The sequence below is a fragment of the Ciconia boyciana genome, chromosome 2 (genome assembly GCF_034638445.1).
Source record: "Ciconia boyciana chromosome 2, ASM3463844v1, whole genome shotgun sequence".
Taxonomy (NCBI): domain Eukaryota; kingdom Metazoa; phylum Chordata; class Aves; order Ciconiiformes; family Ciconiidae; genus Ciconia; species Ciconia boyciana.
This window is the reverse complement of record NC_132935.1, coordinates 93978467-94005088: the sequence shown is the minus strand read 5'-3', so window position 1 is coordinate 94005088 and position 26622 is coordinate 93978467. Positions and strand designations below refer to the sequence as shown.

General features: G+C 45.3%; 1 protein-coding gene across 5 annotated transcripts in view; it reads left to right on the top strand.

Moving 5' to 3' along the window:
• Positions 1-26622, top strand: part of SLC22A23 (solute carrier family 22 member 23) — a 116218-nt gene that overhangs the window by 85590 nt on the left and 4006 nt on the right. The window contains exons 5-10 of one of the 5 annotated variants that reach the window (XM_072851367.1): positions 3418-3545; positions 10040-10129; positions 15779-15881; positions 19052-19284; positions 21965-21997; positions 23843-23966. In XM_072851367.1, the coding sequence (XP_072707468.1) occupies positions 3418-3545; positions 10040-10129; positions 15779-15881; positions 19052-19284; positions 21965-21997; positions 23843-23966 (711 nt within the window). Of the gene's footprint in view, positions 1-3417; positions 3546-10039; positions 10130-15778; positions 15882-19051; positions 19285-21964; positions 21998-23842; positions 23967-26622 lie in introns of those variants that run through there. The other 4 variants (XM_072851368.1, XM_072851369.1, XR_012040632.1 and 1 more) reach the window with 4 other exon arrangements.

Here is a 26622-nt window from a genome sequence, read left to right as displayed (position 1 = left end):
GGAGAGGACAGGCAGACCACGCAAATGGATCCCCCGTATATAATGTGTGATATGACAGCTTGATAAATAGTGGTAACAGCCAAAGTAACAAAAAAGATTTGCGTTGCCCAGGGTTTTTGCATTTGCAGAAATGGACTCTGGTTAGGATGCCTGTTTAATTATACTGTTGGTACAGTACGCACTTTTCTCCTAGGCTTTTCTCTTCCATCTGTTGCATATTCTCTGGAAAGTGCTACCATTTTATTACCTCTTTCCTTTCCTCCCCTCTTCCCCTGGCATTGTGTTGGGGAATAAAGCGTGGACCCTCAGCATATGTTACAGATGAAGGAAGAAATGGAACTGATTTGTAGTAAAAGAACTGGAAAACTGCTCTGCTTGTTAATCCCCCATTGTGTACCCAAAGCAGTGAGTTCAATAACAGATGCTGCAGAAGCCCCTGCGCTGCCTCCTCCTTCCTCCTTGCTCTCTTTACTTCCATATCCTGCTGCGAGAGAGCTGTTTGCCCCTCCATGCTGGGGTTTAGCCCTCTCCCACCTATAGATTTGCTCTGCTCCCAGCCTGCACGTGGCAGGCTATACCGTCCACAGGAGGTGGGTAGCTGAGTGGAGCGGGAAGCTGGGCATGGATTGGGGAAAGGAGGAAGCAGCAGATTTGTCCAGGAGGGATGGGCTGGTGGACTGGGACACCTGCAAATCAAGCAGATGCCTTTGCTGAGCTCTCAGGACGTTCTAGAAGGGCAGAGAGGCACCCACATAAGCTGGATGTGAGCACAGGGGTTGGTGACAAGCGTATAAAAATTATTAGTTAATAGAAGTTAGGCTCCTTTCAAAGTGTGTGTGTGTGTGTGTGTGTGTCAGAGCCATGAGGGAAAGGGATCTCCAGTTATGCAGAGGCATTATTTCTTCTCCCTTGGACGCAGGAAGCTCCTGACAGGGCCATGCCATGAAGGTCAGCAAAAAGGTATCAATGATCTGAAATAAACTCCTGCTTCACTCTAACCAAAACTTAAGAACTGGGAAGGGGTGGCCAGTTCTTTTCTGGTGCTGTTAGGTAAGACCTACCCTCACCAAGGCACAAAGTTGTAATAAGTGGGCTTGTTGCCCTGGGGCAGACCCCTAACTGACACACTACACCCTTTGCATGGGCATGGGTTTGCTCTGCATCTGGGCAGGATCATTGTTCTCCTTCCAGCTATGCGCGGTACCTGCCTGGCCTTTTTCTGTTTGTCAAGGATTCTTCTCTTCTTTTAGGATTTCTCGGGCTTAGGATCTTTTTTCCCCAGTGTCCCTCCCACTCTTCCCCCTCTCCTCTCCCAAGCAGCAGCTGTGTAACAGGAGATGAACATTCCCCCCCACTCCCAGCCCGTTCTTTTCTTCGGCTGCAAAAGGCTGGTCCTTTCCTCGCTGATGGAGGAGATAGATATCAACCAGGTGTCTGCAGTTAGCTCAGTCTGGTGGTCTGGGAGACTGCCCACCCTTGGCAGAAAGCTGTCTCATCCACATTTATATATATATAGGATGAAGAACGAGGTTGTGACCAAATTTCTGTGCAGAAGTCCAGAGGGGCCGGGGGTTGGCAGGGTTTTTTTGCTTTTGAGTTTGTGACGGTGCTTGGTTTGGCAACAGAAGGTGTGTACCCTTGTTGCCAAAATGACCCTTGGCAGCAGGGTCCATGCTCCACAGGTGAGTTCAGGCACTTACACAGAGATGCGGTGGCCAGTGCTTCCCCTTGCTATGCCTGATAACCTGGGTTCAAAACAGCCCAGGAGTTTTTAAAGATCCTTAAATGAACCTCCCACTGCTCGCACTGAGAATGGAGCAGCTGAAAAACTGAGGTTTCAGCACTTCCAGTTTGAGAAACCTGTAGGAGCTGGAAGGCGGAGATGGCGTTTGTCCCCGTGATGCCCGTCCCTGCAGCTCTCTTCCTTCCCTTGGAGCGGGTGCTCCTCATAGGGCTTGTCGTTTGGGACCTGTAACCTGTAAGCAGACTGTTCAAAAAGTGCAGCTTTTAGGCTAGTGGCTTGGGCCGTCCCCTCTCCGGAGCCAAGCACGGGGAGATTTTGCATTCAGAGAATTATTAATTTTTCAAAACATGCATTTGCAGTACAGGACTTTCTGCAGGAGGATATGCCAAAGCATCTGTGCAGCACCAGTGGTAGTAAATAAGCTGTCAAGCTGAATAGCTGTCATCACGGCTGTTCTATATTTTTATTGCCTGGTATCATTTGGATTGCAGTCTGCCTGACTTCTCTCCTTTTTTCATCTTAAAAAAAAATAATAATAATACTTTCTCTATCTAGGATGGAGGTTTCGCTAAGCTGTCTTCCAAATTGCGTCAGCCTTAAAAGATAGTACCATAATGGTGCAATTGCCTGGTCCACTGCTTAGGCAGCATCCACAGCAAAGATCAGTGCTTTGTGAAGGAAATTTGAGGTTTATTATATATTTGAAGTTAAAAGTAGTTGCTAACTTTGTTCTTAGAAAGGTCTTTTGGAAGATTAGTGAAAATGAGGCCTATACAAGAAAGAAAAATATGCTTGGAGTCAGATCTGAAAGTTTTCATATCTATAGAAGTATGGGAGGTTTCGTTTGTTTGTTTTAAGATCTACGTATTTCTTTTCGTTTTGTATGAAAATAAACTCATCTGAAAAAAAAAGGAAGAATGATCAGTTAGGCTAATGACGTGGGTGAATATCAGCACTTGAAGGAAACAACCAGATGGAAAATAGACTTTTTTTCTTTTGTAACTCTGTGTGCATGTGTATATTTTTAAGGCAACTCAGCTAACATAATATTGTCTTTACTAGGGGAAACTTTTAGAGCAACAACTGAATGTTTTCTGGAGCATACACAATACTGACCTGTATAAAAGAATGGCTTAAAGTCTGCATATGTGGGAGAAGATTTTTGACATGTTTAAAAATTTAAAAAATCTGTTCCCTTATAATCCTAAAAAGTAATTCTTCTCTTTCCTCTCTCCATTTTTACAAGAGAATCCAAATCACTTCTGTCAGCTGTTTTCCTTCTTTGGTCTGAATTACCATGTGTTAACTGCACAACTCATTCATTTCCCTGCTTGGCAGCAAATGTCTATTGCAGACAGTGCTGCCTCCTTCTCCCAGTTCTTTCAAAATTGTATGAATGGGCAGAATGCCTCTAATACATATAAAATTCTACTATGTCCTTTTACTAGGTGATAGGATAGTTCCTGTATCATTTGTGAATCAGTGTAAAAGAAAATGTCATTGATTTGTACATTCTGAATCTGTTTTCCCTCTTATTTGTTTCACAAGTGATTCTTCTGCTTTTTGAAAATAATTATGTAGCTCATGAACGGTTAAATGAGCAGCTAAACACTACCAGTTCTTCCTCTGACAGGAACTTGGAAGCGACCCTAACCTGTTTTCCACCTTTAAAGTATTTTCCCAGAGTCCCTTCGGTGGCTGATGGCTACACAACAGTTTGAGGCATCCAAGGAACTGATCCTTCAGTTCACGCACAAGAACAGGATGAACACAGAAAGCGACATCAAAGGAGTGGTGCCTGGTGAGTAGGACAGACAACCGCAAATCCCTCCGCTCTTCTCTAAAGGCTGCAAGTGGCTTTGCTGCCCAGAATTAAATAATCTATTTATTGCCTGTAAAATCATCCCATCCGTTCATTCATTCATTTTGCTTTTCTTGAAAAACCATTCCAAACTCCAGCACTGTGTTTAAAACTACTTGGCCTGTTGAACAGCCCAAGTATTTATAATCTCATCTTGCAGTGCCATATGTCTTTAGAGACATCTCCTGAAGAATTTTACCATGGCTACAGAGTGCACCTTCAGCCCTGTGGGCCTCTGGAAACTGTGTTTTAAGGAAGCTGCTGGCTGGGATCCTGCCCATCACGCCACACTTACTTTGTTGGTTTGGAGAAGCGGCAGCACTCGAACCCCAAATGCTAAAGCACCAGCCTTGTGGCAGACCTAAACCATGTTACAGTTTCCCTTTAAAGCCTTACTCCAAGAGCCGTTTTGCTTTCCTCTCCTGCATCATCTGAAAGATGCTGCTCTGGGGGCAGAGGGGCTGCAAGCAGCAGCTGTAGGGTGCAGTTTTGGTTGAGAGTCTAAATTATTGGTTCCTTGTTTTATTGATGCTTTTAGAAGGAGCTGACAGCTCTTATCACCAGGATTGTCGCTGAAATAGCTGCACTCCTGTCTCACAGAGTGCTTTGCAGAAGAGATTGTGTGTGTGTGTGGCTCTAATTACAACAAAGGCAAAGAGTTTCTAGATCTTCATCTCACTGGTCCACCTGTCAGATTTGGTTCAGGCTCCCCTCTGCCTTCTCACAGGCCTGACGGTGCCCATAAACACCCGTTTTGCACTGTCACTTGCAATCTGTATCAGACTACCCACTAGTCAGAAAACAGTGGAAATGTTTCTTTTTTTTTTATTCCCCCCAACTTTTTCAAATCCTACCTACTCTGACCCCAGGGGCTGCAGGGAGACCTCACCCAGTAGCTCTGCCCGCGGGTAGGGGTGATGCTTCCTGCGCCCGGCTGATACTTGCTGCTGAAGGTCTCTGGGGTAACTGTAGCTTCAGTCAGCACTGGAATAGACTTCATCCAGAATAGAAAAATGTCACCGTTAGCATCAGCGCCTGACGAATGAAGCAGTCTTCATCAGCGAAGGGGTGAAAAAGTCCAATTTGGGTCTGTGGTATTCATACCCAGGTCACTGCTGTGATTTCTGGTGCAGTTGGCAGACTGGTATTAATTAGCTTGTTTGCACATGAATTGGGTGTCTGGGGTTACAGTTCCTGCATCTGCATCGCACACAACATGGCTTTGCAATGTAAATGCCATTTTTCTGGTAAAGTTCTGAAAAGCTGGGGAGTATGTGAGCAGCCATAAACCTGGTGATCTCCACCCCCCCCACCTCCTTTTTGCAGATCTTCCGCAGAGTAAATGATGGATCTTGGAGAAAGCCTATCTCTGAGGCATAGGTACGAGGCATAGGTGTGAGGCAAAATGTCTCACAATTGGACTTGGAGTTTCCCAACCAACTCTACATTGGGCTTTTCTCAGCTAGTCAGCTTCTTGAATTTGCAGATGAAATAGAATGTATTTTAGAGGAAAGAAAAAATAAATTACCTGAGTTTCCTTTAAGGAAGATGATAAAGATGCAACTGTGTGCCAGAGGGATTTACTTAAGCCATGTATAATGATATTGTCCATGGAGGAATGCTAAGTATCAAAATGGTTTTATGACTATTATTTGTGACTGATTACTTTTTCCAGCAGTTTCATGGTAGGGGTACACTCCTGTTCAAGGAAGGACTCCCTTTCTTGTGGAAAACAGCACATTTTTACACTCCTTGATGATATGGATTCTCTACCTGCAAATACATTTAGATATAGCAGTTGTCAGTATATTACCCTTTGCAAACTTTAAGTGATACAGAACGTGGTCATTTCTGTGTCCTTGCTGATGCTGGATTTGTTGGGGATATTGTTGGGGTTTTTTATTATTTCTTCCCTCGCTTTTTCTCTTTAAACTCTCTCTGCAGCCCCACAAGTTAAGGCTTTCCTGACCCAGCTCTGGAGAGATGCTGCAATTCTGTAGGGAGAGTAAGAGAGGAGCAGTATCAAAAGGATGAAATGAGCTTAACTAAAAATTTCGGAAGGAAGGACGTTCTCTCTCATTCTGCGTGCATAGGAGTGTTGACGGTCTGAGTGAGGACAGGAGAAAAGTAGAAATCCCGAGTGAAGAATGTGATCAAACCGCAGGCCATGTGTCTTGCAGTGGGTCTGTAAGCCGAAGAAAACATTTATCTGCTTTTGTGTGTTATAATCACATACCTGTAGCTGCTGTAGCAGGGAATGGGTAAAAAGCTCTGGGAGAAAGGATGCCATTGAGCCTGATGCAGGTATCCCCTATTTCCCCTTGACTCCATTGTTGAGCTTTCCTATCTGTGTGGAGGGGTTTTTGTTTGTGATTTGTTTTAGTCTTTGTTTTACATCTGAAAGGGCTGGAAACTGTTTTGCTCTAGTTAGGGGCCATTGTGTTGCTGGTTATTATTCCTCGCTGCATTGTTGTAACAGCCTCCTGTGATTGAATTACTCCCAATACATTTAAATGATAAACTGCTTACTTGCAGTCCCTTCCAGCTGGAAACCCCACTGCAATTTTACTCATACATACCAGTCAAATTAGTGTATCCTATATAACAGATCATTACAGGAGTTACAGTAGTTTCATATGTACCCATTTTGGCAGCTGATACAAGTTCCATAATAAAATGAAGTAGCGTTCAAGTGGCTGAAGCATTTCTGCGATGGAAGAAAATGCAATTTTGAATTGCTGTCCAAGCAAAGAACAGGCTTATTTTCCTTTCTGAAGAATCACACCGTTCCCATTGCCTGCTGAAAGCTTTTACTGGTCCATTTGGCTACGCTGCCCGTAGTGGAAAGTGACACTAACCTTCTCTAAGGCCCATTTGCTCCATGGGGAGGTGGCTTACATGTTGGGTGGGACAAAAAAGGAAGCAAAATTTATCTGCTGTTTTTGAATCAATCCACGGGGGGAAGAGTGGTTTGCCAGTGCTCTTCTGGGGGATGTCTCTAAAGAGAACAACTAAATGTCGGGACAGCGGTCTAGCTGCAGTTGAAAGGTTCGGCAGCTGCGGTAACAACCCCTGTCTGGAGAAAATCAGCACGGGCAGCTGATGGGCAATGCTCAGCCAGCAGGGCAGTACGGGCGTGCGCTTGCATGGTAAACAAATTAAAGTGAGACGAGGGATGTTGATAGGAGTCCGGAGTGTTGTAAATTAACATTGCCCTTATTGTCAGTAGCCTGCCCCAGGGGTGTAACGTAGTGATGTTGTTGGTTGCAAACCACAAGGAGAGCTGCTTCCTCAGCACCTTTAAGTGGCTTTATTTTTGAGTTATTGGTACACCTTGTGGTTTTGGGTAGGAATTATTTGCCTTCATAAAGATATTTTTAGTTTTATGTGGTCATATTTTCTTCTTTAATCCTTGAGAAATCTAGGTGTGCTAATTAGACCTGGTTAAATCATCCCTAATGTTTTGAGTCTCAAAATTTCACCAGTTGGCTCAACACTTTTAGAAAAAAAACTTTAAATTCATTTTTTGCATCAAGGGAATGATTTTTATCCAATTGCATATTGAAATGTCATTTGTAAAGCAGGCTTGGTGAGTTTTGTTGACAAATTTTTCAAAACATTATCCAAAAAAGTCAGCTTCAGTCATGAGCAAATGAAGTATTTTGATGATATTAATTCAGTACACTTTTTTCACTGCCAGTTTCTCCAAAAACTTCCCCATGTCTTCCCTGTTCCCCTGTGGAATGAGAAACAAACATAAATTTCAGTGCAGCTGCAGGGCAGTCGTTTTGACCTGAGTGAAATAAATGCTAAGGAAGCACGGAGTTCTGTTTAAAGAACAGGAGAAAAGAGTGTTTAGGGGAATTGGAAGTCCCAAAGCACCAACTGTCCTTACACCTTTCACAGGCATGTTGTACATCAGCTGGCTTTCATTATTTCGGTAGGATGCACGTTTTTAATTTGTGTGGGGCAAAGGGTGTGTTTGTTGGCTGGAACAGATGGACTGCTGCCAGCTGATCTCCGCTGCAGCAGCACCGAGCCTGGCCAGCGCGTTTGGGTGTGCTGGGAAAGGCACCGCTTGAGAAGCCGTATCAGCAGTTACCTGAGTGTCGGACTTGATGCTTCCATGGAAACCCACCCTTGTGCGGCTCTCCTTCTCTTCCCCTGTGGTGGGAAATATTTCAGATGTTCCTTAACAGAAAAATAACTGCTTGACCAGGCTGAATAACAAAACCCCCTTTTTGCTCATCTCTAGAGGAAAACCGGAGTGCTCCTCTGGACAGACAGGTTATAGCTGTTCTTTTCCAAGGTTCCTTCCTAAGCTTAGAGAAGTGGTATTGATGTAATTACAAAAGTGGCCAGCAAAGATCAAGCGTCCAAATAGACACAAATACTTTAGCGTGCAGGACACATGGAGAAGAGGGGGGTACAGTGGTGACAAGTACTCTGTGTGTGTGTATACATGTGTGGATTGCAGTTAGGAAAGCTGTGGGTTTGGGGGACTTTCCTTTTAATGAAGAAAAAGAAATTATCATTCACCTTTCTTGCTACTGAGCAACACGCTGCCATGACTTTTCTTTTATACATAAGCTAGTTTTCTGTTTTGTTTTGCTATATATATTTTGTTTTGCCTAAGCATGAGGCTTGGATCTATGTACTTACATGGGGTTTTTTAGGTTGGGTAAATAGCAGAGGGAAGAGTGAAAAAGCCTTATGTCTGAAAGTCAGTCTCTTTCCCTAATAGAAGAGATTAACTCTCCCTACAAAGCTTTACTCATACCCTTAGACCATCACACCTACAACTACACTACTGTTTTAAAGCTTGTGGTAGATGAAGAGCCAGGTGTATTAGCTAGAGAAAGAAAGCAAGTTCCCTGGCCCCATAATACAGGTAACTCCATGTGATGCTACTAAGTACAAACCTGCCAGATGTGTTCCTTTACCGGCTCCTGTTTCTTGGTTGTTTAATGGAACCAGACTTAAATATCCCATCAAGTCCCAGAGGGTAGTCAGGTAAATGGGGGAAATTTAGTTAAAACAGTTCAAGGTGCTACTTGAAGGCAGCCTTTAAGTCTTACAAAGGACTGTGTGTCAGCGACAGAGATTTGTATCTCAAACAAAACCAGCCAGTGATTTCTGTTGCCCTCTTGTATGTTAAATCAGCTTTTAGGAGGGGCTGGGTTTCTCCTGGTGCTCCCCTGTTGTCCAGGAGCAGGAACTGATGGAGTTTGTGCAACCCTTTCAGGACACGTCGTACATGATAAATAGCGGGTAACAGGAATAGAACTGGTCAGTGTAAGTTGTCTTCTGCTGGCTAGGTCTACAGGAATGGAAGAGGAGAACCCATGTGTGCCCTGATGTATCCCTGGTGAGGGCAGTAGTGACCTCTGACAGCGGCAGGGTTTGGATGGGACAGGGGAAAAAGGGAGCACGCTACTGAGGACGTGCCTTTTGATGCCACTGGGAAAAGCCAAATATGCTAGAAAATTTAAAAAAAAGGAGGGGGGGTGTTTGTCAGCCTCTGTTGAAGCTTGAATGACTTTCTCACCAGTTGAGTCCTCTGCAGACTCTTGCTGGCCGTGTCGCAGCTGCTCTGTGCCCGGCTGGCACACTGGCTCTTTGTCTGCAGTGCTACCTTTCCTGCCGGAGGAGCCAGCTTTACAGGGCAGGAACCACGTACAGAGGGCTGGCAGCAAGCCCTGGCCCTGCCAGCGCTCCCCCGGCCCACATGCACCAAGAGGGGAGAGGATGGGTGAGCCTGGATGCAGATGTGAGGGGTTAGGAGAGGAGACCTGGGGAACCAAGTGGAGGCAGAGAGCAGTAAGAGGGACCGGTGGGCAGAGAAAAGAGGAAATAGGAGAGTGAAAAGAGTTGTGGGAGCAAAGAATAAAGGTAATTGGAGGGGACTTAGAGAGGCAAAGGCAACAAGGAACTGGGGGGAATTAACGGCTGTAGAGGAAGAAGAGGAGAGCTAGAGCATGGAGACCAAAGGGGCTGTCATCATTTGCTTCCCCCTCCCTCCCTCCAGAACAAGCTGTCGAGCCCAAGGATTCAGTCTCAGCACTCTTCTGTTGTGAAATCCACTCCTAAAATGTGTGTCTCACCCCTCCATATTGCCCAACTCACCTGCTCTGCCTGCTGAGGTCTCCTCCATAGCTCCTGCAGCAGATAGCAGCAATGCATGCGTAGGTATCTGAAACCTCCTGATGGCCCAGATGCAGCTCCACACAATGACATTTGAGGTATTCTTTGTGTTGGTGGTTTTTGGTTTTTTTTTTAACGTTGGTAATGTTAGAGGAATGTAAATGTTGACAAGTCACGCTCTGGGAAATGCAAGAAGTCAGGTTGCCTGGGCAACCCTTGCTTGGCCTCCTGGCATGAAGGCATGAGGATACAGCCTTTAATAACATGATTACGACCTATTTTTTCCACAGGGCATAGGATGGACGAATCAGTGCATAGGATGGACGATGCTGTGGGAATGAAGCTGTTGTCTGTTCCTCATTTGTTGCAGAATTTGGAAGGTGTGTAGTGAATGAGGCAGAGGGTTGCAGAAGGAAAGAGGACAGTCTTGGGGAAATGAAGCTGAATGCCTCCTGAAGAGCTGTACTCATTCCCTGTGTCCGTCAGGGATGTCCTTGTAGGATGATGGAAATCTCCCTGGAATCAGGCTCTTCCAGTGCTGTCACTAATCACAATTTCTTCAGTGTCTGTCTCTAGCATGTAATTCTGGGGCTTGATTTGCAGAAAGCTGGAGCATTTATATTGGCACCTACAAGGGGTATTGCTGCATGATTTTTCTCATTCTGGACACAATTCCTCTGTATTTTATCTCCCTGCCTGCAAAACAGGAATAATCTTTGTCCTTACTCTTACAAGAAGGTGGTGGAGATTATTTCATTGGTGTTTATGAAGTACATGAATATTCTGACAGCACTGTAGGAATGTCTCTGAGGAAACCTATGATTTTGTATTCACTGGGAGGTTTGGATAACAAGGCACATGTTGAATGGGAAGGAAGAGACATCATTAATAGCTGCCCATTTGCTGACTGTAGTGAGCATTCTGGGGGAAAAACTAATGTGTGATCATCTAATTAAGTGCTGTATCATAATGCATATGAGCAATTGAAGATTGCAATGGCAACCTTATGTCTAGCTTTTCCTATCTTTTTTTGAATGTAATTAGAAATACAGGATTGAAACAAATTATTGCAATCAGTCCTTTGCTATTATAGTCATCGAGTTATACAGTTGCTCTCAAGAAATGAGCTTCATTTTAAATGCTGTTAGTATTTATGTCCCATGCTTTTGTTGGAACGCCATTCCAGAATCCAAATTGCTCTTGTGGTAGGGTACATTTTAGCATTCAGTTCAAATACACTATAGCTGTCCAGGTTCTTTGTCTTTTTTCCATTCCTATTTGCTCCTGTCTGTGGCTATCTTTTATCTTAAATCTCTTTTTCTCTTTTCCCATGCTGTGTGAGCAGACAGCAGCACCATTCCTTTGCTGAGCTGAAGTTCTCCTCTGTTTCCTCTCCTTTTATAAGTAGGCTTGCCAAGGCTTTAGTTGCTCAAATATTGATGACCAGAATTGTAAAAGAGCACCAGTATTTCATTGTCTGAATTGCAAATACCTCATGGACACAACAGACTGGTACCTTATAGTCACTTGCGATTAAGTAGTGTATAACCAAGTCCAACACAGTATTCTCTTCCAGCAGAAGCATTTCCCATTAGTCCCTGGGTGTCTTACTTTGTATTTTGCATTTTTTTACTTGCTTTTGCCACACATGGTCTCAAGCTCACCCAGTTCCCTCTGATGTCCCATTTCTGTGCTGTACTGCTGGCAGTGCCTCACTTTGTCACCAGCAGACTTCACTGGCACATTCCTAAGGTTTGTGCCAAGCTCCCTAGTGAGGTTATTAAACTAGATTTCTTTTTTTTGAGAATAAGATGAGTCACTCTGCCACTAACCTCCTGCCATCCACTTATGATTTCCATTTCTCTACCCCTTATTGCTGTCTGCCCATCAATCAGCTTCTTACCCTGCTCATAATTTCTGTATGTGACTTGATAGCCTTCAATATTCCTTTACTATTAGGCTTTTCAAAAATGCAATGTAGCGGGCTGCTAGTCCTCCATGATTTAAAAAAAAAAAAAAAAAAGAGCAGAAAGGGAGTTCATGGAGACAGAAATCCTGGAACGTATAAACAACCCTGTGTACCAGTAACTCGGTGTGGCTGTGAGTAGGTTGCTTCAGCTCTGCATTTTGCACCGATCTACCTCCTGCTGCAAAGCTATTGTGCTCTGGGGATTGACTGAGCCTCTGTGCTGGGCTTCCATAGCTCTTTTCATGTTCAAAGAGCTACTGACAGTATCATTTAGCAGGCAGAAAAATCCAGCAGAAGTCCATCACCACAGGACTCTTGTCACTTTGGACATCCTTTTTCAGCGGCTTGATTTGAGCTTTGTGTATTTTGTCTTTGCCAAGTGATGCAGAGATGGGTGGCTTCATTTGAAGGCTTTAAAGATACTTTCTGATTTTGAAAGCTATGCTCCTGAACGGAGAGGATCCCACGAGAATTCAGCAGCATTGGGAGCTGGAAGCTGGTAGGGTTCCCCTCCCCATGAGACTTTTAAAGTCTCTCAATGAATAGTTTTAATTTCCACTGAGATATAAAGAGTTAGGTTGTTGACAGTTTTTTCTACCGAGTCCCTGAATAGGAAGCCTAGAGAGTGTGTGGGCTCCGGAGTATGGGAAAACTCATAATGGGCCTCTGAGTAAATGGATAAAAATATTTTTTTATTTTCCACACTCGTCCTTCTGGTAAATCAGTCAGAACTGAAACGTTTAATGCAAATTCCTTCTGAACTGGTGACTTCAGTGCAAAATCAAAGAATAGGTTGGGGGTAGGGGGAGTTTTCCTGGTGTTATTCCAGTAAATGAGAGAGCAATAGTTTGCTTCCATGGGGTTTTAATAGGCAGTGGCATGACTTCTCTTTTAAGATCTTAACTTTGACCTATGAAGTCCACACAGCCTAAGAGCTGCCGCTCTCCTGATGCCTGTCAGAGAAGGTCCTTTTGTGCAAAGCACTCTACCTCCAAAAACAGCAGGCCACTTAAATGAGAGCCAGTTCTGTAGGTGGTGACTTTTTTACAAGTCATATAGCTTATTTGTTGCTATCCGAATGATATTTTGTTTATTGTAAATGATTGATTTTGAGGTGGCGGGGGTTTCGGTTGTTTTTTTGTTTTGGTTTTGGTTTTTGTGGTGGTTTGTTTTGGGTTTTTTTGAGAACATCTGACTTGTATATATAGAAATAAAGGATGGAGAAAGCCATCAGAAAGATAGATGGTTTTGGAGACTTGGGGAGTCATTCATCTGAAGCAGGTGACTTAGATTTGGAGTTTTAACACATCATAGAGTGATGGAGGAGTAAATAGCTGGTAGAGCCAGTAGGTTTTCAGTAAAAAGTCAGGTGCTGTTTGCATTCATTCGTGTAAGGTTTGAGGCAAGTTTCTCTTTTTCTTTCCCCCCCCCCCCCATGATTTTTTTTCTTTTTTTTTTTTTCTTTAATGTAACGCAACTACATCTGGAATCTCTTTTGGGACATTTTCGTATAATGATGCTATGTATCCATGGAGTATAACTCCCATCAGAGCAGAAGCAAGGATCTACTGAAGGGAGACTGTGTGAGGCAGGGTAGAGAAAGGGTGAAATCCCCCTTGCTGCAGCTGAAGCAGAGGATGTGTTTGCCAGTTCACATAACCCACAGGCTATTCGTTACGTGAGGGTAGAACCGCAGTTCAGTGAAAAACAGTAACGGGAATTAGTTCAGAAGGACTGACTTATAAGAAAGGTTAAAAGGGGGGCTGAGTGCACAAGAGAAGGATGCGTGACAATAAATTAAGAGCGTATGGATTGTAGCAACCCCGAATGTACGAACAAAGCAGGAGTGGAGGGCAAAATAATGTTTGGCTCCGCAGAGAAGTGTAACCAAGTTAAGTGTTGCTTCTCTTAATTTCATGTGGCTCAACAAAGCACATATTGGCAATAAAATCTACTTCGTCTTCCCAAAGAAAAAAGTAAAAATGAGGAAAAAAAACACCCCACATTAAGAAAATCAAAAGAATATGGCATCGGGGACTGTCTTCTGCTGACGGAGGAGATGTTTTACTTTGACAGGCCAGATCTGGTCATTTTTAGACAGCTTGAGAGTGAACCCTTACATCCACATGAAATCTGTGCAATGTGTGTTGTTTGGGTGGTGATTTTCATTGTTGCCCTTCAGTTGAAATAGTAAACAGCCATCAACAGCTTTTCAAAACCTTGTGCTGTTTCTAGTGCTTGCTTTGACTTTTTTGCTGTAGAAGGTTTGGCTTGGGCTCAATTATAGGCTTTATAGCTATGTCTTATCTAACTGCTTCAGTTGTTCTGAATTATGTTATTCCCACTTACTCCTTTCCAGAATCTTGCTACAAAAATCATTTTGATCTTGTGCTTTGAGATTAAGTACCATCTTTTTTTTATTGCTTATTTTTTTAATATAGCCCTGATCCATTGCTGAGCCTGCTGAGTGCTCCTGTAGTACAAATATTAATTTGACCAATTTCCTCTTTTGCTCCACCTCTGTTTTTATGCTTTTGTGAGCTTCATGCTGTGTAGATTCTGGAGAGGAATGGATATTATCAGGTAGTAAGGAAAGTAGTACAGCAATATTCTGCTTAAATACAATCATGAATGTAAAATACCCTTTGCTGCTTTTCTCAGGAGCGTTCCCTGTAGTTACTCTAGATAGAAGACTAGGAGTTACCTGTGAGCAGTGAATAGCCCGACTATTTGCATATATATAGTGTTTCTTTGATTTATTATTTTTATGATATAATTTTCAAATAGCAGCAGACAAATGTGTCTTTTGTTTTGTTTGTAAATTCGGGTCATTTATCTCTCCCCCACCCACCCCCCCCGCAGCTTGCTTTTATTTTTCCCTGTCTCGCATCTCTTAAAGAGATTGCTATTCAGTGGAGTAAGGCAGAGATCGAGGCAGGCCAGTGCGGACAACTGAGGACACCCGGGCTAATTGCGTATGCAGGAAGGGAACAGATGCACGGTCCAGAACAGGGCCACGCTGCTGCCTTTAAATGCAATCAGTCTAGAAAGCAGCAGTACAAGTCCTTGCCCTAAAAACCAGCCCTAGTCTGTACTCTTGGAGTGCATCGTTTTTGTGATGCTTCTTTATAGCTACAGCTTCTTCCATTTTTACCGGACTTTATGCCCTTGCAGCTGTCTCATTGATCCAGTAGCTTGGAAACAGTGGTTTTGTTGGCATGCTTAGGTAGGTGTTCAATCTCTAACCTAGTGATATTTGGGAAGTAAGCAGTGCCCTTCATTATTGTCCTGTGCCAACAAGAATATTGGATGCAATATTTGTAAGGCTTGTGTGTTAATGTAGCATTGCAAAGAAAAGTTAGCTTGCAGCTGCCCAGCACTTTAAGGATATGGTGAGGCTTTAGTTCTGAAATGCAAAGACATCACGGCTGATGATGCCCAAGGATTTTTCTTTAAGGAAATGTCTTCTGTTTAGGACATCCATCAGAACAATTTTAAATATTTGAAGAGGGGGGGAGGGGAGAGAGGATGAGCTGACATAGTGTCCTAGCCACTTCTTTCTGAAGCCTGGATTTCAACAAACCTCAAAAGATTCCCACGAAAAATAAGTTTGAGCTCCAGTCCTTTCCATGGCTTTTCAGGTTTGCATTGCAGAAAGGCAGCAGGTCTTGTAACTGCCCAAGCAGAGTCCTGCCTGTGGGGGGTTTAAAAATTAACAGAATCCTGAAGTTCTTCAGGAAATTTTATATCATGCTTGCTGGGATCCAGCTCCGTACTGCCCCCATTTTACATACAAGTTTTAAACTGGGAGAAGGTTTGGGGTGTGAGGGAGTTCTTGGACAGTTCTTCAGCTCCAAGAAGGTTAAGGGAAGCCTGGAAGAAAAGGAGAAACCTGACGTGAACTTAGGGCAGGTTGTTCAGCATTTTTATAGCTCCTGTTAGTGTAATCGACAGTGGCCTGCTCTCCAGAACATCCCTCAGAATATCTGTAGTTCACAAGCGAAGCTTCTCCTTCTTGTTCTCCCCAGTGAAAGAATAATTTTGATCTGGTTTGTTTCAGAGCTGGAAAAGGAGATCACCAGGAGACCGAAGAAAGTCTGCATTGTTAAAGTGGTGGGAACAAGGAACCTGTGGAAAAACATCGTAGTATTGTGTGTGAACTCGTAAGTCCGATCTCCTTCTGTTTGGATAGTTGTGTGGTTGGTGAACTGGAAGGAGTAATGGGAAATGATGGGGGAGCTCCTCTGCTTCCTAGTGTGGGACCCTTCACTAGTGTCTCTAAATCATCCTGGAAAAACACCAGCTGTTGCAGGGAATTTTTTATGGCAAATGTGGAGAAACTCTTTGGCTGTTTCAGGCAGCAGCACCATCTGTCTTAGGTGTCGTGCTGCAAGTGCATTGCTATCACCAGTGGTCTCATGTGGCCACGTGCAGGTACATGCTCACGCATGCAGACATCTGCTGCTGGCATCCTGGGTGGGATTTTTGAAATCATTAATGCCACAGGAGCGCAAGTTCCAGTTGTTTACATCTGATATAGCTGTGTTGCAGAGGAAGAAGTTGCTTGCCAGTAAATACGAGCCTGCTTCCTTGTTTAACAGCTGTCCGTGACAGGTCTTCAAAAGCAGATTGCAAAGTGCTTCAGCACTCCCATATCATGTCTGGGGCACGCAGGGAGAGTGTGCGGTCTTGCACAGAGCAATGTGATGCCTGCGTCCTAAGGCTTCAGCTTGGACATGCTTACATGGGCAAAACCAGGCATCTGCCTGAGGGTTTTGCAGGTTACAGGCTCTGAGACCTTCTGTCCAGAACTGAGCACCTTGTAAAGAGGAAATAGATGGGCTACAAATTTAGCCTCTAACCAAACCTAACTTCTGGGAGGGCAGCAGCAGTGGATTTTTCTCATTTTTCAATCTTATAAAATGCCCATTTGAATTCCTTTCGTGAATTTTTTCAAATGGGAGGTGGGCTGAAGACTGGAAAGCCCCCGTCCTCTGCTCTGTTTAGAAGTACGTAGCTCTCTTGTGGCTTTTTCTTCATCACATCAGGGCCCTACTCTGGAGCCTTCACTCCTGTTAACAGGCTCATGGATCAGTCATAACCCAGAGAGGACAGCCCCTGTGCTGGGCAGGTAGTCTACCAGAGGCACACGGACCTCAGGGGTCAGTCTCCAGCGTTAGCGGTTGCAGAACCAGCTCTGGTTTTATGGTTTTTGTGTCTCTCTCCCACCTATCAGTGGGTGACTCCCTCTGTTCTGAAACAGCATTTTTCTCTTAGGCTAAGCAGGTGGATTTAATAGCCAGTGTTAACTGTATTTGTGAAAAACGTTTACGTGGGGAATTCTCCCCTTCTCCTTTAATTATGCATGTTTGGAAATTCCCTAAACCAGAACTAGGCAGCCCAAAGAATAACTCCTGGCAATAGCACATGGAGGCTGTTTGCCATCCAAGTAGAGCATGAAGCAGATGTGTGTTTGAGGAAATAGCTTTCATGTTTGTTTTTAGGGGGTGGAAAAGAAAACTATTTAATTTTAATGCTGTTATTCCTGTTAGATGGGCCTGTGCTAAATTTTAGTAGTGTGGAACATGGAGAAGGAACCTTTTGCAGGGAATGATAAGACGTCAAGGGAGATAAATGTATTTAGTTTCAAAAGCAACTGTTCTGAGCTGCTCAGCAAGTTAAGATAATAGAGTAATTCCTGGGAAAGCAGGCTGGAAAGTAAAGTCCAAATGATACATTAATTTAGTTTATAGGTCATGGCCTAAATAACAACTTCAGCAAGTGTGTTTGCATACACAGAAGAGAAAGAGAGAAGATACACACCGGTTAACTCTGCCCTCTTATTAATATTGTTTGCTGATTAGTACTTCTCTTATGGGAGGAGTCTGTTATAATCTAGATATCCAAAGCAAATTACATTCTTGTGTAACAGCAAGTACTTGTGCTAGGTTTTTATCAGGGGGAAGGTGTTTGGTATCGGGGGTGTATTTTTGAACTATAGCATTGATTCACAAGGTCGCAAGAGAAATTCCCCAGGCCCTGGGCTGTCATGCACTCAGCGATTGCATATTCCCCCAACTGTTTCTATGCTTATATTAATATCCAGTTTACGCTGACAGAGCTTCAAATTCCTGACCTTCAGGAGGATAGAGGTGTATCAGTGTAATGTACCTGCCATTCATTTTTTTGAGACCTGGATCCGTGCCTGCCGCTCTGTCAGGCACAATTAATTTGTGACATGAGGTTTGTCTGGTCTAAATGCTGGGGACAGGAGGCCCTTCCCGGCAGGGGTATTTGTGCTGCGATGGAGGCAGCTGGGAGCATTGACCTCCCGTAGCAGCTCTGCTGCAGTTTTGCACCACATCAGGGGTGATGCTGGGTCCTCTCATCTGACTTCTGTACCTCCAGTCCCCTGCTCTTCCTTCTCCTTCTCCTTCTCCTTCTCCTTCTCCTTCTCCTTCTCCTTCTCCTTCCCCTTCCCCTTCTCCTTCTCCTTCCCCTTCTCCTTCCCCTTCTCCTTCTCCTTCTCCTTCTCCTTCTCCTTCTCCTTCTCCTTCTCCTTCTCCTTCTCCTTCCTTCTCCCTTTTTTGGGGGGCAGGGGGGACAGGAGAAAGAGGAGCGATATGGAGTGGCAAGATGTTGATCACTGGCATCATGAAGAAACTTTTAAAAGAAGGGGAGACGCATTGCTATGAAGGGTGGTATAAATGTGTAGATTGAATTAGGGCTTATCATTTCATAATTGTAATAATCATTGCAGCACGTCTGACTTCAAATAGTCATTTCTAAGGAGTTTTCAGTTGTAACAGACTAGCTTGGGAAGTGACATGCAATCTTTAGCATGACCAAATGCCGCAGGCAGGTCTTCCTGGAAGACACATCTGTATTGTGTGGTGTTTTGCTGTCCAAGCACACAGGCTGCTTCATCGCAGGTGCGCTGGCTCTGTGGCTGTCAGCGGATGCACTGGGAACAGAGATATGTCCTTCTCGAGATAGGGGAGTTCTCGAATACGCTGGGAAAACCAATGACGCACTAGGAGTCCTTGTAAAGTTGCTCATACCCTAATCGTACTACGAGCAACAGCTATATGAATAAAGCCAGTAGATTGCAAATATCTGGTTGAATAGAGGTTTTTCTTTTGCTTCTTTTGATCATTGCTTATTTTTACAGTAGCACTTAGAAGTCTGAGATGAGTCTTTTTGCACTACGTGTTGTATTCCTGCAGTGGAAGAAATTCTTCCTGCATCAACGTGTTCCTACATTGAATTACGTTGCAGTGTGTGGCTGCCTTCTCAGCGATGATCTCCTCTTGCCCTCTCCTGTTTCCCCTAGGCTGACTGGTTACGGCATACACCACTGTTTTGCGAAAAGCATGATGGGGCATGAAGCGAAGATGGCGATTACCCACAACTTCTATGCGGACTACTACACCATGGCTGGGATTGCGCTGGCATCCTGCCTGGCCATGTGCCCGGTGGTCGGGTTTCTGGGGAGGAGAGGAGGACTCCTGCTTTTCATGATCCTTACAGCCCTGGCATCGCTTCTACAGCTGGGCCTTCTCAACTGTAAGTTGGAGACGAGAGCTTTTCAGGACCACATGAGTTTGACTTGCAAATAAGGGATCAGGAAATATTAGCATTTCCTTTGCCTTTCTCGGATTTGACATGCTGTACACCTGCTTAGTTTAAGCAGCTGAATTTTGTTTGAAGGATTCCCCAAACACTTGTCTTAGGTTCATTAACAAAAGGCATTGTGTTCTGGATGAGTCCCTGTGGTGAAGCTCATTGAGCATTCATGCTGCTTCTAGGGCTGTCACTTAAAAACAAACAAACAAACAAAAAACATTTTTAATTTTATTTCAGTGAAATAGCCTCTGGGGAAAGAGCTGGGTAGGGATTGGGAAGAGAAAAATTTCCCACTTGAGTCTGCTTCTCAAATGGCCTCTAAACCAAACAGAAGTTAAAGCAGCAGGTGTATGTCCTCTGCCTGCTCTGAGCATCGTGCTACATGCAAGTAATATACAGGTAGCATGGAAATATGCAGCTGAAAGACCCTACTTGTAACATGGTATGTGTGTATAGTCCACATGAACACATACACACGATCTTGTGAGGTGACACAGCTTTTCAAATGGGTTGTTCCTGCCAAAAGCAAGAGTGTCCCACCTCCTCCCTTGCAGGTGGTGACATTTCTCTGGCCCTTTTGAGCTGCTTCAGCTATTAAAACTGATACAGAAATATTCCCTTTCCTTTTTTTTATTTTATTTCCTTGTCTTAATTTTCTGTTGGTTGAGGAAGTTGAACTTGATGGATCAGAGAGGTGTTGAAGCAGAGGGAAGGTGGGATGTGCTTTGCAACTCTCCCAGTTGCCAACCGTTAGACCCCTGTCCCATGAAACCTCACCCCAAGGAAGGGGGAAGCGGGTTGAGACATGCTTTGGACAAACTGGATATGAGATGAACACCAGAACACTGGTTGTTGCTGGTTTTCATTTCTAAGTTTAGAAATAATTAAGGGCTTTAATGAGAAAGAGTTTTTTGCATTGAGGATGGAAAGATTTCACATTCCCACATGCTGAAGGCAGCCCCAAGCCAGCAGGAATTGTTCATATTTACAGACCGTGTTTCCTGAAAGTGTTTACTGAGTTAACCTTTAGCGAACACGCTATTTGTGGGAGTGTAGGAGGGAAACAGGGAACCTCTTTCATGACATGGAGGTAACTCCACAGTCACATGTGTTTGCTCCCAGCTTGGCACAGATGTTTACATTCCCTTTGAGTACACGTTTACCATGTCCAGCAGTCCCAGCTGAGACTGGGAGATGCCCCCTGGCCCCACCTCATCCCCAGCCCATTGATGGACTGTGACCATTCACAAGCAGATGCACACTGTGCGTGTGCGCCACCTCCCAAAACTCCACATTCTTGTGGTGGTGTCCATCAGGGTCTCTCTACACTGGATTAATCTAATTTTTTTTTAAGGATGTCAGATGTGTGTTGAGGCTATTGAGGTAATAAACATGCAATTGCTTCGTGGAGGGAAAGTGTGCCAGAACCATTAGTCTGCTCCAGAGCCATGAAAATCTGCTTGCAGTTTTTCAACAAAATAGGTGTGCGGGAGGTGGGGAGGAACACCCTGTAGTAATCATTGCAACCCTTTCCATAACGGGTTTAGGCGGTTTTGTGAGCAAAGTTGCTAAAAGTAAGAGCAGCCATGGGCTCTAGGTGCTTCCTGCTACGTTGGCACCTAGACTTCTCTCAATGCCATGCACCCGTCAGCCTTCCCCACTCTGCCCTCGCCCCTTTCTTTGTGAGAAGAGGAGGGAAAGGCAGCCTTGAACATGAGAGCAGCTCGTCTCCCTCCACTCTAGACCATGCCCCCCTTCCTCCTCAGAAGAGCTAGATAGTGTTTGGAGAGAAGCAGTGACCCTGCTGATTATGAAATCTGTTTACAGCCTCCTGCGTGTTTTAGCTTAGCATAATTTGGGTGTAATTAGCAAATGAAATCAGAATTTGAGAAGGAGGGTGAGAGAGGGAGAGGGGTGTTCTCCAGCAGCAGCAGCAAACCCACAGTGGACCTTGAGGCTTGCCGTGTTCAGCCCTTCCTCCGGACCCCAGGGTGTCTCCTGGGACGTCGCAGGAGCCTGGTGGGAGATCACCAGCAGAGCTGTGCCCGGCTCGTGCCACTGCCCTTCCCCTCGCTGCCCGGTACTGCCGTGTGCTCCTTTGCGGTTAGGACGCATGGCAGCTGGTGGCTAGCATGACACACGGAGCACCAGCTCAAGGTTTTGGTGAGGAATAGGTCTCCCACCAGTGTGACGGTGCTGATGCCCAGAGTTTTACTTTCTAACTAAAGCCTCTGTTGGCCATTCCCTCGGGGCTGCAACACGAGGGCAGTTTCTCTCCTCCCCCTTTGTTAATAACAGAGGCGCCTTTGTGTTAATCCCAGTGGTAATTCTGGGGCTCTTAGAAATGCTTTACTGCTGTGTTTGTTATCACTGTCTCATTAGCATGCTGTCCTCCGGCTGAAAGGGGCCTGGAAATAGCATGTCCTATCTGGTGGCCATGGGAAGATGTGCCAATCATGGCATGGGAAAGGAGAAGTGTATGGGGGGCTAGGGTGGCATGTGGGATTTACCTTTTTTTTTTCCTTTGGATAAATAAATATGTAACAACAGTATGTTCTTGTTTTCTCTCCCTTTCTCTCTTATTTTTGTCTTACTGTAACTTCTGTGGTCTTGGATCCAGTGATTGGAAAATACAGTCAACTTCCAGACTCAGGTATGGTTTACAGACGAGTCTGCATCATGCAGAAGTGCAGGAAGCACTCCCCCGGGAGTAGGTAGATCCGAAAGGCTGGGGCCAGAGCACCCAGAGCAGAGCTGCCGCTGCAGAGGGCTGCAGGGGGAAAGCCTACTTCTAACACAGTGCCTCGGGACCCCGCTCGTAGGCAGGCCTGTTTGTTTACATGCAGTCTCTCAGTGTCGCATCCCCTCCACATTAGTCTGACTCGCCTCTGCATGTCAAGAGAGGGTGCAGAGGTCCCCCAAGGTTTATTTTTAGATACGGGGCAAGGCTTTCTCAGAAAGTCGTCTTCTCAGAAGCAACATTCCCTGTTTAGTCTTTTCCAGAAATATCTGAGATGCCAAAGTCCCTTCTGAGAAGGGAACTTGGGCACCTTAGAAAATACTTCCCTGGGCACCTTATCACAGCCTGAAGTACTGTAATAGCAATGCAGTGACAGGCTACAGGGGAACAAAATTTACCCTTCTGTATTTGATTTAACAGACCTGTCCTTGCCCAGCTTTCCCAAGGTCTGTTCTGCTGAGCAGTCACGACTCCCTGCGGGGCCAGTGGTGCAGCCTCACCCGCTAAGCAAGAGTTGGCAGGGAGCCTGAGAGACCCATAGTTTGCAAGGTGCCGCGCTCACATCCTTATCTGCTGGTAGTATTTGCTCTCTCCCCCAGACTTGGGGTGCATTGCAGAAAGGGCTTAGCCCTGAGCAGGCTGTAGCATGTTTCGGAAGTTGTAACCTAAGAGGTCCCGAATACCTTTTGCTCCCCTGAGAGCTGATCTATTCAGCAAGAACAAAAGCAGGTGTTACTTTTCATTGGATCCAACCCAGAAAGCACACCTGCTTGGGTCTGCAGGCTGATGAGCGGCCCTTTCTCTGGGCAGATCTCAGGACTTGGCTGGAGGAAGGTGGGGGGCGATGGCTGCAAAGCTCCAGTCCTTTCCCCAGCGCTCCTGTTAGGCATGATGTGTTCCCCTCGTATGGCACAATAGTCTCTGCGAACAACGTGGCCTCCTCGCTGGCCAGGATGGACCACGTGCGCCTGTACAACCCTGGATCAGATATCCTGCCCCTGCCAGCAGAAGGTGGTGAGCAGGGATCAAGTGAGGCATGTATTGTCATTGTCGCCAGGAGAGTTTCCTTCAGCTTTGTTTAGATTTACTGGGGTTTCTCCCTGTGCTTGATAGACACTGTTCACTCCCAGAAACCTTGCTGCCATCCAGCCATGAAATGATTGAGCAAACAGCCTTGCTGGACACGGTGACTTAGGGGAGTGCTTCACCGTCCTTGGCATCGGCTTTTCTCGCCCAGAGTTGTCAGGCAAAGGCTGTCAAGCTGGGGGTTACGACAGAGTTCGCAGACTGATCATGTGCAGGGCTTAGCACAGAGATGGGAGCACTTTTATTTCGTTCCCCTCTTGCCCCACGAGCTCTCCCGTGCCTAAGCCACCGAGCTGTACCAGATGTTTGGCAGCTTGATGAACGCTGCCTGCCTCCGCTTGTCTGTCAAACGTGGGAGGGAAGTGGCTGGTGCCTAAAAGACTGCCCAAAGATGTGTTTTTTTTCTTGGGTTTTACCTTTTTGTGGTGGCTGCGCGTAAATAATTCAAAGATCACTGCCATTTTTGGCATGACATTATGATTTTTTTTCATGTATGTTTGTGTCTCGGGTGCTTGGGGAATGGATTTTATAAATACCAGTTTTAAATTAGTATTATAAAAATGACTCAAATTCTTGTCTAGGCAGAATGAGTAACATAAACCTGTTTTCTTGTTTTCTTCCTTGGAAGTTTGGCCTCATTCTCACTTTTTATGATCACACTTGTCTTGACAGGTATGAGTGACAGTGTCAAAGACAAATTCTCTACCGCATTTTCCATCGTGGGTATGTTTTCTTCACATGCCGTTGGAAGCCTCAGCGTGTTCTTCTGTGCTGAAATCACACCCACAGTAATCAGGTGAGACATTGGAACCCCCCTCTTCAAAGGATGGGGACGAAATTATCCTCATTTAATTGATAACTGGCTGTGTAACTTAACACATTGTATGGGAGGGGAAATCCCCCGTAATTGGAGACCTTGCAGCAATTTTTGGGCTGCTCTTTAATTTAATGTCGCTGCAGTCAGTCTGCCTAAGTAAATGCCTGTCTGTAGACAGGAGAGGCTTTGTTTCCGATGGCTCCACCTTGTGTCCCATCGTGGTGATTATCAGCAGGCCAGGCATCATATGAATTGCATTTGTTTGCGGTGCGGTACGGTCTTCGATACTTAGCTGAACCAGATCGTGCGGTTGAACCATGTTATTGCTTTGCTTACTCTGCTGGATTTGTACAAGCAGTGGCCATGTGAGCCTACGGCTTGATGTTAAAAGAGAAATTCCATGAGTGTGCAGAGGAGGACGTAGGTGCAGGCAACCCCTGCCTCCATAGGCAGGTTGATCAGGTCGGGTATAGGGGTGCTTCGGTGGAAAGGAGGTGTTGCAACATGTGGTGTTAAATGCTTTTGGTGCGTATAGGTGCTCTGCAAGTCTGCCTCTCCTACAGAAGCACCAGTGTGAATGGTCTGCCTTTATTGCGGATAAAGTCATCTTTCTCTTTGCACCCAGATCTATGTTAGCAAAGACTCAAAGTTTTTCTAAAGAGGAGCGTTTTCATCCTGGGAAATAGTAGAAATCAGGCAGAATGATCTTCAACGGAGAGCTTCCCATAAAATGTCTTTGTATAGTCAGGTTTTTGTACCATTTTATGTATTCACTGTTATCTTTCACGGCACAAAGGTTCTGCTTTTGTGTTCTGGATTATGCTTTCAGCAATGCCACAGCAATTCAGGAGTCCACCCTGACTCCATTGAATTTCCCAGGAATGTAGGTCATATGGGTGGGAGGGAGAGAGGGTGGAGGGAAGAGGATACTCTTTTTTTTTTTTTTCTTTTTTTCTCCGAATTATATGCCTTTTCAATAACTTTGCAAAAGTATTATAGCAAAATTGTCAGCTGAGTAGCCAGAGTCTCCTTGATCTATGGCCTTTTCTTCCAAGCTATCTGACTTTGTGAATGTATTTTACAGATAACGTTATTTCCACAGGGAAAGGCAGTGTGAGCGGTGAGGACATTATACAGCAGCCCGAAACACTAACAGCTATTTACTTATGTGCGTGTCAGTCAGTTTGGTGGTTTTATGCCTCTTTAATTTTCTCCTTGTCTTTGTCTGAAAGACATATAGATAAGGAATTGGCAACGTCAACCAGAAGAGAATCTGCCAAGTAGGGTCAGATGTGCAGTGTGAACTTAGCAAGCTTTTTTCCTTAAATCACTTATGTTGCTACAGGGAAGGGGACAAAATCCTGGCTGGGAGCCGAAATTCTGCTTCCCCTGATTCTGCTGGGTGACACCAGGCGAGTGACAATAGCTGGATATGCCTCAGGGTCCCCGATTATTAATGGGGATGATGACACTGCAGCACTTTGCAGTCCTACCACCGTGAAGCTCTTGATAAGATCCACTCAGGGCTGTGATTAGGAGGTGGAGCTCAGGACGGTGCAAACCTGTCTCAGGCAGAGGTGTGGTTAAGCTGCCTTGTGCCTTGCGTTTTGGTGGGATCTGGCTGCTCCCTCATAACCTGTTCTCCAAAATACTGCCTCAGATGCTCTTTAGTGTTTCAGACCGTCTTAATACGCTTTTGGTTGAATCTCAAGGAACCTTAAGGGAGACAGAGAGCACTGGGGCCGTCTCTGGGGTTTGCCCGATCAAATCCTTTACCTGTAATCCCCCCTCCCTGAGGGAGGAAGACAGCACTGCCGTTATTGGGGTAGCGGTGGCACGATAGCGAAGCCGTAGCGCCCGTCCAGCTCTACTGCTGTGGTGTTGAGATGAACGGTTACAGCAGCGTAGGAGGAAGACGGCCACCTTCATCGCCAAGAGGTGCCGCCTGCTCCAGGAACACAAAGGTCCCGCGCTGTCACGTGGCACAGAGGGGTCCTTCGTACCCTTGCGCTGCACCCCGGTCTCCTGGCGCTAGGTAGGAGGGCTTCACCAGGAGCTCCCGTTCCTTGTACCCAGCGCTTCGGTATGGAGCTCGTTCCAAATGCTGAATTTAAGCCCGAAGTGGCGCCGATAATCGATCTCTAATAATCTTGATGGGAACACCGCTGCAGTCTGCGCGGCTACTAAACAGGAACAGGCTGAGGAAAGCATGCTGTGTCCTCTCCCTGTCCTCTGCACGCTCAGTTACTACCAAGTGGGAGAGAGATCTGTTTTTTTCTCTCTGTGTCCTGCTTTTGCACCCACCCAGCCAAAGAAATGAAGAGTGGGCAGCGATGGCTGAATTAGGCGTTTTGCCCATCAATAGCTGTCTCAAGCCAAATTTCCAGTGGGGTACAGTACTGTTTACTGGGACCTGAACCAGGCCTGGCTTTTCAAAGGTGCTGCCTTGCTCCATGAGGCCAAGGGCGTCCTGGTGTGTTACTGAAGCTCTGGCCTAGGACTGAGCGCACGAAGGGTCGCTGATGTACAGGAAAGGCAGGGAAAAACCGTGGAGGTTTTCAGGGACTGACTTCAAGAAGTGGCTGAGCTGAGTGGACAAAGCCCTAAAAACCTGGTCTGAATTCAGTGTTGGCCC